The 13,294-nt window shown below is 37.3% G+C and overlaps 1 protein-coding gene across 1 annotated transcript in view; it reads left to right on the plus strand.

The window, feature by feature from the left end:
* The first annotated feature begins 456 nt into the window (after nt 1-456).
* The window catches only part of LOC118749783 (peroxidasin-like), a 95,228-nt gene continuing 82,390 nt past the window's right edge, over nt 457-13,294 (plus strand). The window contains exons 1-2 of the mRNA XM_036484561.1: nt 457-539; nt 1,536-1,607. Of these exons, the coding sequence (XP_036340454.1) occupies nt 457-539; nt 1,536-1,607 (155 nt within the window). The remainder of the gene's footprint in view (nt 540-1,535; nt 1,608-13,294) is intronic.

The raw sequence follows: 13,294 nt of genomic DNA on the forward strand, positions 1-13,294 counted from the left end.
CAAATACTAATGCATGAAAATCCTAACCTCAAAAAAATCACCCGTTATATCTATAATACGTGTACCGAATTTCAAGCAAATCGGACCATACATAAGATACAAGTTCGTGAGAAAATGCGAAAAACAATTTTTTAGCACATGCTAATCATATGGGCAAGGGGGACTTTACCTTAGGTTTTTTCAACAAATTATAACAAAAATTTGCTCTAGCTTTTGCTGAAAGGTAAATAATTGCCCAGTGTATATTTTTAGTGCATAATGTCAGCATTTTTACTGCATAATACCAGCATATAGAGAAATTAGAGAGCTTACTTTTTTGAAAAACTCAGTGCGTAAACTCTATTTCGCTTATAATTGAATTCATGAAATGATGTTCATGCACTCAGTTTCTACTCAAACGCATGAAATGGCAGTAACTAACAGAATGAATTACAACAAAAACATCATTTTGACATAATGCAAACCTTAACCGTTGCGACCAATAGTTCAGATCGATCCGCAATCAAGTTGGACGTTTTGCCCACAAACATTCCAATTTTGTGAGCAGTCTCATTATCATTTGATAGTATCGGCTTACATTTATAAAATTCGGCGAAAGCACGTACAAATTTTGGCTGAGTAATCCCTTTTGGGTTATTTAGTGAACGAAATAAACGTAAAATATAATGAGTTTGTACAACATGGCTATTAATGTAGCCACGAGTTGTACAACTAGCCAGAAAGTCGTAAATTTTTAATAAGTCATACAACTAAGACACAAATTCATTCAACAAGCCCACAAACGGTGCAACATAGAGCAAGACATCAGCAAGTTGAACCAACGGTCGCTACGTTTATGGCTTTCTTTAAGAAACACCGGGGCGAAAATTTCAACTGTTCCTGTAGCGCTACCTTATATGAGTTCGCCTTGCTATAATCTTCACACATGTTCATCAGAGTATATAAACGAAAGACGAATTCATACAAGGTGATAGCGGGAGCACAAAAACTACTCTAGAAATTATACGCACAGTGACTAACATGCACAAATACATCTTTTTTGACAATCAGTACAATTCGCATTGATATCAACGAGAAGCATTGCCAGCTCTAATTCACTGATGCACAGCGCACCGTCTTGAAAATCCCGGGATCGGAAAAAGCCGGAAAATTAACATCTCTAATTGATACGTTTTGAAAGTCAGCCATACTAGGCGCAACCGAATGTGCAGTTTAAGCTTATGTATGTACATATGTTGGTAATTACATACTTTTACAAAAGCTAATATAAATAATCATTTAAAAAAAGTACCGACAGTACGAATATCCTTCGAAAAAATATGACGTACTATTGGACAATATTTAACAAGCGTTATAGAAATTATTGATTATATATTGTCATATAATTCATTTAAAAAATTTTATTTATTTTTTTAAATTTTAGTGTCTTTAAGTAGCAAAATGCAGTAGCCTTATGTTTATTTATATTGACAATTTCTTATTTTAATACTCGATGCACGTATTTTACTATTATTTTATTTTAATTGTAATTGCAGATACTTGGAAAATAATCGCATTAAGGAAATTCGCAAAGGCACGTTCAGAAATTTATTGCTTCTCAGCCACATGTAAGTTAAAAAAAAAAACATTGTAAATACAACCAGATAACGTGCAATAATACCACTGTAGTTAATGTCTATTAACATAAATTACCTACCTTTTGTAAGCGAATTAATGTCATTGACATTAGCAGACAAGCCAAAAGTGAGTTAATGTCAGAAGAAATGTGAAAATATTGTCATTGACATTAGTTCACTTCGGAGAGAAAATTTCGTCAAACAAATATTTTTTAAGATCCTGATATTAATATATATATCAAGGTGAATTAATATCAGAAATGTCAAAAATCATGCAGGATTTACGGTAACAGCAGGTTAAACATCGTTATCGACGCGATCGACTCCATAACATATAAGAGGGAGTCGATAGCGATATTGAACATGTAGTTGATGTTAAACAGACATTGATTAACCGACACCGGCCCTTAACCTACTTACATGTAGATACATATATATATAAATATTGTCGCGAATACTGCGGCAACGCGAAGCGAACAACAAGAAAATGGCAGAATGTTCGACGAAAGACGTGGGATATTAGACATAGAGAAACGTCAAGTGGAAGAATGCTGTGAACAGCGAGAGAATGAGAGAATGTGCGATTGATGGTAGAAACATCTAGAGCGGTCATGAGTGCGAAGCAGCTCAAAGTTGAGTTGCGAATCAGCAAGCTGCAAGTTCAGTTGTAAAACAGAGATCGATTGTGTTAGCAAGTTTTGTAATTGTCTTAAGAAGTATTTTAAATTGTCGTTATTACATTAGCGAATGCTAATCACTCCAACCTTATTCTCTTTCAGAAGTTAGGCACTTTGGAGGGCGTCATGTTTAAATAAAATTTTGAATGAAGTATATGAGTCTGGTATTTATGATACGTGGGCAGTCACATAGAATATGCTCTGGAGTTTCCTCCACCAGCTCACTAAAGGCTAGGAACCATGCAAGTGCGTTTGGGCTCCACGCTTTGCGAGACTCAGCTTTCGTTGCCTTCAAACCCTTCATGTCCCGGAACCCCACACAGCGTTACGTTATAGTTGGTTTTCAATTGGTTCAAAAGAGTTTTACAGCTGTCCACAAACCTGATGCCGTTTTAAAAGAGTCTAAAGCGTTTAACCAACCTGAATATCCGACATAATATTTAATTTGGTCCCATTTGTCCTTCTACAGAGACTACGATTGCGAAGGATTTCGCCTGGAATGTAGTTGGGTATGCGTAAATAGGCAGACTTTCTGGAATTTTGGTCTAAATACGCCTGCCCCAGTACTCTCTTCATTCATCTTTGATCCGTCGGTATACCATACTTGGGAACTTTACTCAATCGTAGTTATTAACACGTCACAGCAGATTTTCTTGCTGATCATATTAGGCAGTCGTAGGGCGCTCCTGCAGACCTCTTTCAAACAGGATAGACAAAAGAAAAACGCCTGTAATGACACCAATGGCATCCGTTGGACACGTGCCCATAGCTCCTGTAATGGCCACGCAGACCAGTCGATGCAGCTTCCTAAAGGTGAAAACCTCCTTTACTTGCGTAGCTTTTGGTCACCAGGCCAGTGCCGCATATGTGACAACGGATCTTACTACCATATTGAAAGTTCAATAGGTTAGTTTTGGTAATATTCCTCAAGTCTTACAATAAAGTCTCGGTCAGATGGACAATGGTGGACTTCACCGGTGAAAGATTCGTGTAAACAAAGTTGTTAAAGTGTTTGAAGATACATATTTTATATTTGTCGCAAATAACTGTTATTGTCGTGGAACCTACCAAAATCCAATCTATCCTACCAACCTACCAAATGGAAAAAAACCTACCAGTTATGGTAGGAAAAGCCCATGTTTGGCAACACTGGTTCCAAATTCTCTAGTACAGAAACCGTTCGCACTGCCAGGTACCCTGATGGAGGCAAGTGATTTTCTTTAAATCAAATGTTTCGAATTTTGATACTATTTTTAGTCGAAAAACCCATTTGTGTCTAGGAGGTATGAAAAAGCCTTTGAACTGCTTTAATCCAAATCCACTTTAAAGTAGTTGAAATCAAATGCGGAGTCCGCCATCGACTTGCTGCTTGCACACAACTCAAACTGAACATTTGAAGGCAGACTGTAGCAAAGTCTGGCTGCAGCTGAGTGTGCAGAGTTGCTCGCGGTTTCTTGTTAGCTGTGAAAATGGTACTAATTGTTTTTTGTGTCTAAGAAATATGAAAATCAACTGCGAAGTACAGAACGAAAGCGTATTCAAACGAATTTAAGTCATATCCGTTTTTAAGTAGTGGAAATCAAATGAAGAGTCGGATAATTGACAGCTTCCTAGCACATCGCCATGTTAAATAAATCAGTTCGTTTCAGGGGTAAAATAAGAATTTCAATTTGTTGTTATTGAAAATAAAGTAGTTTATAAATTACTTTCAAATTAGTTTAATTTCCTGCAGGGTAGTTGTCACACACACACACACACACACACACACACACACACACAAAACTTACACATAAAGAAAGCATCGAAAACTTATACCCGGCAGTGTGGGACTTTAACTCGAGGATGTTTAATCGTTCTGTCCAAGAACTGCCTCGCCCCGTTACTAAACTCAAGTATTTAGCACTAGGCTCGCACGCTCGTTCCAGTCGGTTGTACTCAGTCCTAGGCTACACCTAGTAGGCTTTGCCACGTCTTGTTTAAAGAGAAATACCTTTTTTAAACTACAGCTTGGCGAGGAATAACTGTTACCCAGGTTTTTTTGAGAAATAAAAGGGTCCTTTAGTTGTATTAATTAGTTTTTAATTTTAATCCCTATTTACATTTGCCAGCAGTGTAAACTTTGAAAGAAAAGTTCATTTGGCACGCAGGTCTTCGTCAATTAATTTATTCCATATCTTCTATAACCATAAGCTAATTTTCTCCATTTTGAGTCCCTTATACTCCCCCTTCTGTCCTGCATAAGGCCTCATACTCAAAAATCGAATAGACCGCAACTGGTGACTACGACGGCCATTCATTCGAACAACCCTATACAGTTTTTATTTGTTTTATACAATGCCTAAGAAAAAATACACCTGAAAAAGACTTGCGTGCCAAGTGAACTTTTCTCTGAAGGTTTACACAGGGCCAGGGTTCAAGCCCAGGTCAAAGCAACATCACAAAAACATATATACAACCGGTTTTTTCTTAAGATTTCTGCCAGCTTCTCATAAAAATACAATCGCCGAAGTCGGCGTAAAACTGTAGGTCCCTTCTCTTTGTGTGACAACATCAAGGCGCACGCCACAAATCGGAGGAGAAGCTCGGAATAAAATGTTCTAAGAACAAATAATATGTGGTCGTTGGTATATTTACCGAAAGGGTAGTCCGGGTAGTAAGTGGGTATATGCTCTGAAAATGAACAAAATTGGTTACATTGAGTGGTATAAAGCACGTCTGATGGAAAAGGAGTGTTCACAGAACAATGGCGTTAAATATGAAGATATTGCGCCGGTTTGAGACCATATGATTAGTACAGGCATATGCAACTGGGGTAAAGTTACATCTTCATCACATGGATGTATGCAAAGCATTTTTGGACAGCGATCTTTAATTCGTGATATAAGCATATGAAAAGTACGTAATTATAGACATATTCCCAGGGTTCGTATTTGCACACACATGCGCAGCACATCCTAACATTTTACGCACACGTGTGTGAGTGCATATAAAAAATTAAAAACTTGCTCACATCACATGTGTGTACTTTATTTTTATTAATATAAAGCACACGCACATGTGTGTGCTTTGCGTAGAGAAACTTATACACTTCGATTTCTATCTCAAATCTTAAAATAATTTTTTAATATGTTTTCTGTCTTATAAAAAACAAACAACACCTCACTTGTTATTGAATTGTCTTTCAAAAAAATAACGTTTAATAAACAAATTCTTTTAAAAATATATTATGTGCATGTGCATGGGCTGAAATTTGTACAAAAATCGGCTCACACACATGTGCATGTGCTTAATAACAAACAGCACACACTTTTCTGTGAGCAGAGTTTGTTTTCCACTTATGCACACACATGTGTATGAGCAGTGAGTACAACCCCGCAAACATATTCTGAGCGTTCAGAATATATGAGTCCGAAGGGAGTCCTAGGTAGGTAAGAAATATGAGTTTCAAAAACCAAAATTTTTTACTCTTATATGAATCTTTTAGGACTCATATATGATCCAAGTTATAAGCCAGCACCTTGTGCCAATATAAAAACAATAAAGATTTGAATTTTATATCCAAACTTGTTTATACAGAAATTGAAAATAATTAGAAAACAATAAATGAACAAAATTTAGCTGCAGCTGCTGCTATTGCATGCATGTTGGAATGTGTATATGCACGTAAGTATGTATGCATGTTATTTGAAAGGAATTTTCGCTGAATGCTTTTGCAAATATAGGGCGTTCAATAAGACTCAAAGAACAACCTAAAATATTTAGGTTTTTAGGAATTTAGTAATTTATGACGCTGATTAGAGGCTCGAAAAGAGTCTGAAATGATTCATATATGAGGCCAATAATTGTTTTAAAAGAGTCCAAAATGAGCCGTATATTAGGCCAATAAGAGTCCAATATGACTCATATTGAGGCTCATTTGTTGTATGAATTTAAGCTCATATAGGACGACCTTCGCAGGAAGGGAAACACCTTCATATCGGACTCTTAAATGAGCTCATTATGAGCGTAATGGCTCCGAAATAGGACTCCTTAAAGACTCATTTATGACTCCAAATGTTTGCTGGGAAGTTGAATGTGTTTCTGGCGTGTGTGTGAGCAGAGCATGTGTGTGCAAATACAAACCCTGCATATTCCTAAACTTTCCCATGATACAAAAAAGAAGGTAGTTTCAATAAACAACTTTTTGATTAAAAAGCAGATTTTTGACAATTGCTCAATTGTGAAAAATTCGAAGCGGCGTTACCCAATTGTAAGTTTTTTGGTGTGGGAGATTTTATATCCTTAATTTAGGATTATAAATAAAATAGTTGTGTTAATATTTACCGTTTAATAATAATTAATATCTTATATTAAAAACGTTTAAATTTTACATTAAATTCGATAAAAACTTGCCAAATCATTTTAATATTAATACAATTTTAGTGAACATATTTTAAAATTTTTTTAGTGTCCTCGTGATCATCTGATTATTTCACAATGTAGTTTTCTATATCGGATACGATGATTCTGATATAATTCAGACACTGAAATTATACATTTCGATCTGTTATTTAATACATATTGTCTTTGTCCATTTAACAGCAAATGGAATTTACTTTGGGACCCATGGCCCGCGAAATTTTTCCAGCAACACACATTGTTTTCAGATGAAGTTTTGACACACCCAAAAGTGAAGTATAAAATAAATAGATAAAATCAAATTTTCAATCAAACTGATTTCTGTAGTTCAGGGCGTCTTTTGGTAAATGTTGTGGAGGCCGTTTTAATATATCCTATCTTATTATATATTTCTTAGCTCTTCTACATTCTGAGAAGTTGAGAGAATGAAGTCTAATGTTCTTTTTTGGTCAACTACGACGTTTGATTTCATTTTTTGCAATCATTAGTTCATTTACTTTTAGGAGTCTAAATGCCCATACCGGCTATGTCGCTTTTTTTGAAATTTCGGACACAAATCTTCCAAGAATGGTTATAGGCTAAAACAAAACCGTTATCTAAAGGGGGTGTGGAACCTCCCATACAAATCGAATTTTCCATAGTGCATATCCCTGGAAGTATTTATGGTGGAGTTCTGGAACTTGGTATGGATATATGTATGTATATGAAGTCAATCTCAAGCTCGTGAAAAAATATGGGTTTGTTGGAAAATGCAGCGTGCCACCGTAGAACTTGGAAAAGAGGTAAATGAAATCAATCCCAAACCTATGAAAAATGGGGGTATATGAAAACGATCTCGTGGCCAGCTACGAGAGCTAGCGGTATAAGCCATATAAACTAAAATTCTGGTGACGTATAGATACCTCTGGAAGCATTTACCTAGCATACTTAGATGAGGCATTTTTCCAATGGAAATATGTACAGAAAAACGAGCGCGAAACCTTCTGGAAAGTAACATGATCACAGGGTGTATCCCTAGAATAATGTTAAGCTAATCCTTGAGGGATTACATTCTTGTCAAGACCGACAGGCATAAGCTGAAATTGCGTCGCAAGTTTTACGATCGGCTTGGGTAAGGTTTAACCACTTAACCCCCCTTTGTTTTCGCCGCTACTGAATTCTATAAACTGTCAGCTTTCACACAATTTAAAATGTACATGTGTATTTAAAAATGTCATGAAAATTGTGTTGCTAGCTTCATTTTGCAAAAATGTTGCAAGCTTTTTCACAGCGTGAACAGAATAGTACTTTGCTGAGGAAATGTTGTCGAATTTCACACTTGTTTCACAGAAAGAAGTTTTATATGCAATTTAACAGCTATGCTTAAGAACAAAGATTTTTAAATCGACAAAAAATTAATAAGAAAATTTGAAGTATTTAAGATTTTGGGTATGGTAGCACGAAATGTCACAATCTGCTTAATTGTCAGGTTGTTAATATGGCGACGGAAAAGTGACAATGGAACTACCTTTTTTTTTGTATCATGAACTTTCCACAATATCGAAAATTTTTGAGCACACAGTCAATGCCAAATTGAGTTTTGCAGTTAAATCTATTATTTTCCCATATCAGCATGAGTAAGTCGCTGGAAAATCTATTGTCTCTAACCTCGCTGTTTTCAGTGAGTGTTTTAAGTCTTTTTCGTTAGGTTTTCAAGTTGACTGTATTTATATAGACTTATAAAAAGCATTTGACAGAGTGTCACATGGAATATTAATTCAAAAGCTTGCTTGCATTGGCCTTCATTCTATTTTTCTGTAATGGTTGGAGTCGTACTTGTGTAACAGACGTTGTGTTGTCTCAATTGATGGGGTGATTTCCAGCCCGTTCGTTCCATCTTCTGGGGTGCCACAGGGAAGTGTCTTAAGTGCACTTCTCTTTATACTTTTCATTAATGATATTAGTAGTTGTATTTCTTTTGCAAAATGTTTGCTCTATGCGGAAGTTTTAAAAGTTTGACCTGTAATTAAAAATACACCTGAAGCAATTAGGCTTCAAGATGATATTGATATTCTGTTCTAGGCTTTGTAAGACTAAAAATTTTCAGATCCGTATACCTTCAAGTTACTTTATTCTTCATTTGTTCGCTCACATCTCGAATATGCGGTTTTGATTTGGAGAGCTTATAATCAGAATACTATAAACAAGGTTGAACATGTTCAAACATTTTTTCTTAAGTTTTTCCTTCGCTGTTTGAACTTTGCAGACCCCGTACCATCATATTTTTTTACGTCTCATGTTTTTAAATCTCAAGTCTCTAGAAAGTCGCAGGTCCGTCCTGCGCCGTTCGTTTACTTATAACGTTAATAATGGTATTATTGATTGCCCGTTTTTGTTAGAAAGGATTCGATTTAGTGTCCCCAGGCGATCCCTTAGAATTCCCCTCCGTCTTATGGTTGTAATGTTAGAACGCAATACGTCAGTAATGCGCCGATTTATTGTGAAAAAAGTAAACAAAATTTCCCTAAGCACTTTGTCACCAACAATTCACAAAAGAGCGTTTTCCTCACTTAACAACACTACGTACCGGATCGCGGATAAATAGCCGAGTTTGTGTTGTTGCTTTGCCTGTTTCTGGTTACTTTATCGAAAATTCTTTTGTCGCTCGGTTGCGGAAGAATTCACCTTTTCCATTGCGAAGTTTGCACAGCGCACCAAGGACCAACAAAAAGAGGATTGGGCAGGTGCCAAAGATGTGTTGCGATACTTTGCATCGACAATAGATATAAAGCGCATTATAGCGCGTGTCAATAGGCACTAAAAGTTTATGCAGATTCAGATTGGGGTGGCAACAGGATCTATCGAAGATTTCACACCGGTTACATGGTTGGCTGGAGGTGCTATTTTATGGAAATCTGGGAAAAAAGATTGTGAGGCTTGGAGTAGCAAAGAAGCCGTCTGCAACAAAGCAGGTTTTACATCTGAGGAGCATAATTACTAAGATCGGTTGTGGTAACAATAGAACCCCTACAGTCTTGTTCGGAGACAATCCAAGTGAAGAGTACACAATGGGAGTTGCTGCTGATATTGAGGAGGCGTTTGACAATTCTACCTTTGAATCTATGTGCTCTGCGGCCAGAAGACACGGAGTGGACGAAACCATCATAAGGACGAAACCATCATAAAGTCGACTTCTTCTTTTATAGAAGATTTTTGACCGTGGGGGATGAAGCTAGCCTTGGTACCATGACAGAGAATCGGAGAGGATGCCCTTAGGGGGTTCCCTCACCTCTCTTGTGGTATTTGGTAGTGGACTCTCTACAAACGGAAATATTGTTCGCTGTTTTTCGAATTCAGGGCACCACCGCACTTCTAACAATCCTCGCCTTCCCCTTTTGCGTTTCCCCGGAACCATAACTTCGTCTTCACAGCTACTCTCGCTCGAAACAAACCTAGCTTCTCCACTTACGTTGTCTTCTTTACCCCTCGAAACCTCGTCGGGATGTGACTCATGCAATGACTGCTCGTTTTCGTCACCGCTGTCGGGGTTTGCAGGAGGTTCTATGCCATCTCGAAAATCAAAAAATTTAAATAGTCTTTATCGTCCTATGATACATCGCCAACACTCCATTTATCTTCAAAAAATTTAACGTTGCGCGCAACAACGATTGATTGTTCGATTTATTATATAACCTATAACCTTTGGCTAAATCAACGTACCCCACAAATGTTAACTTCGTACCTTTTTGTTGGAACTTGGACCTACCCAACCGATTACATAATGCCACTGCCTCGCAACCAAACACTTTTAAGTGAGAAACAGATGGTTTCATAGCAGTCCAACGTTCGTATGGTGTGATGCCTTTTATTAACTTTGTAGGCGACTGATTTCTTAAAAATGTAACGGTATTGAGAGCTTCCGACAACAAACTTTGAGGAAGTTTGAATGTCTTTAGCATGCAATGTGACATTTCGACGAGCGTGCGATTAGCTCGTTCAGCTGCACCATTTTGTTGTGGGGTATAACTAACCGTGGTTTGATGCCGTATACCATGTTGCTTAAAAAAACTTTCAAATCGAGCATTGATATATTCGCCATTGTCACTTCGCACGGTCTGCTTTTCAGCCTCAACCATAAAGTCTTTGAACGCCTCGAACGCATCTGATTTTTGCCGCAAAAAACGCGTAACAACAAATCTCAAGTAATCGTCTATGAATGTATAACATATCGTGATCCGCCTTGGGATACTGTTTTCATCGGCGCGCAAATATCCTTATGCACCAACTCAAGAACATCACACGTACAGATGTTTGACAATTTCTAACTAACTATGAAACACTATCAGATTTTCCTGTTCGCGTAGGGGAAATTGAGAGACCAAATTGACATTTCATTCTGATGAAAAGTTGCTAGTTTCTGCTGGAATAATGTTTGCCAGCAGCCATTTCCCAGCACGCAAAACAGTTGATCAAAAAAGCCGTTTGTTTTCAATTCATGAAAGTATGGAAATTTATTTTAGATTTAGATTTATCATTATGATTTTTAAGTTTAAAATAACTTATTCGAACTGCAAATGAATCGAAAGAAAGCAAATACTCATTTACTCATATTTGATTAGCAAATTGCTTTAGGAAAACTTTTAATTTTTATTCTTTACATGTTTTCTGTTTTATGCTTTTGTATGTAAAGAAAATTTCGGTTAGCTGTACTAAAAACTTGCAAGTTTTTGCTGGTTTTGCGTTCGCGTACGTTTGTTAACATTTATCTCTTTGAGAGAGAACAGATACAAATTCATTCGAATTTTGCTTCTGAGAGTTTTCTGCTGGAAGAATACGCGAATACACCTAATGTTCTTTCTCGATAACTCGCAAATGTCTTTTATATTCAGGTGTCCAAATCTTTTATGCCAAATGTCAATGCTAAAGGATTTCTCATTTACCTCAGCGTTCACGCACTCACGTTCATCAAAGCTGGTGTAAAAAATACCATTCTCTGCTTTTGCTGAAACTATTGTTGCTTTGTTTTTCGATTTGACTTCGGCTAACTTTTTATTACACTGTACTGAGTAGCCGTGTCGAAGTATTTTGCTTACTGAAAGAAAATTTTCATGTTAGCTTGGAACATAGAGTACGTCAGTTATTACATTGTTATTATCGCGAGTTCCAGTTTTTACACTAACATTGCCAACACCCTTAGCAGCAACGAAATCACCTGATGCAAGTGCCACCGTTTGTTCGCGTTTGTTAATTGTTGAGAATTGTTTAGCATCATTACACATATGAGAGGATGCACCGCTGTCCAATACCCATATGTTGCTAGCTCGTACATTCTCATGGGAGCTCATACTCATTACCTCTTCTTTCTTTGCTACTTTGCACTGCGACTTTATATGCCCTCTTTTACAGCAGGAGTAGCATTTAACTGTGCTCCAGTCATACGGTCTAGTTTTCTGCTGGTCCGTTGGTTTATTGCGATCCACTACCGCTCTTTCCCTCGCACTTTTTTCCACCTGCTGGAATTCACCAAAAATACACTCTCGTTATTATCCCAAATTTTTCATTTCAACGTCTTTCTTCTTCCAATACTTTGACCTTCAATTGTTCAAAGGTCGGCAAGCTGTCTCTACTCTCACGCATCTCAACGCTAATTGATTTGAGCTTTTCCACAATAGTGCAAAAATCGTTCATTTGCACAGCCATCTTTTCGCTTGCATTAAATCTTAAGCGTACCATCGTCTAAAATAAATTTACCTTTCGTGCCGGTCCATCAGCGCTATACAAACCGCTTAGAACTGCCCATGCGTCTTTGGCAGTTTTACAATTTTTTATGTGAATCAGTTCAGACGACTTCACACAAAGAGAGAATGTATGCCAGCGCTTTTTTGTTTAGCGACTTTCATTTAGCTTTATTAGCTGGATCGGCATCGGTTGCATATTTTGTCTCTACGACTTCCCAAAACTCCAGCGTAATCAGCAGACTCTGCACGGTCCAGGTGCTGTAATTATCGGCACCGAGTTTCTAAATTTGAGCCAGCGAACTCATTACAAAAATCAGTAGTCATTGCCGGACGACAAACGACGTTTTATTTATCCAAAAACATAAGGAAGCGACAAAATTCAATAAAGTACTTTTTACTTTTTTATTCGTAGGACAATAAATCGCGTGATGGAGAGTCCATAACCAAATGTTAAGATTTAGCGAATAAATAAAACACGACTCGTCCATATAATTCAAGCGGTTTAAAGGCCTGCTCAAAAAGGCGCGGTGCGGTACAGCGCGGTATAATCCCGTACGATACGCGGTAACGATATACGCAAAGGCACTCAAACAGGCGCGGTGCGGTATAGTGCGGTATAGCAAGAAACATTGTTGCCATGTGACGAGCTCAAATTAACGGCACTCAACGCATTCCTCCTTCTAAATTTATACATATATTATAAATCTGATTTTCGCGATGGACAGCTAAAGCTCTGAGGACGAATTATTGCTATTAGCAGTACTTCTCGATGAAGAAAACAAAAGGTATGAATATGCCTACATCTTTGTTTTATCCTGCAAAGTTCTTAATTTATGTATATGTCGGGTTCTCCATAACTTTCGTTTATCGTTTTCGCGTATATGCA

The sequence above is a fragment of the Rhagoletis pomonella genome, unplaced genomic scaffold (genome assembly GCF_013731165.1).
Source record: "Rhagoletis pomonella isolate Grant_MI unplaced genomic scaffold, Rhpom_1.0 Rhpom_scaffold_00048, whole genome shotgun sequence".
NCBI lineage: Eukaryota > Metazoa > Arthropoda > Insecta > Diptera > Tephritidae > Rhagoletis > Rhagoletis pomonella.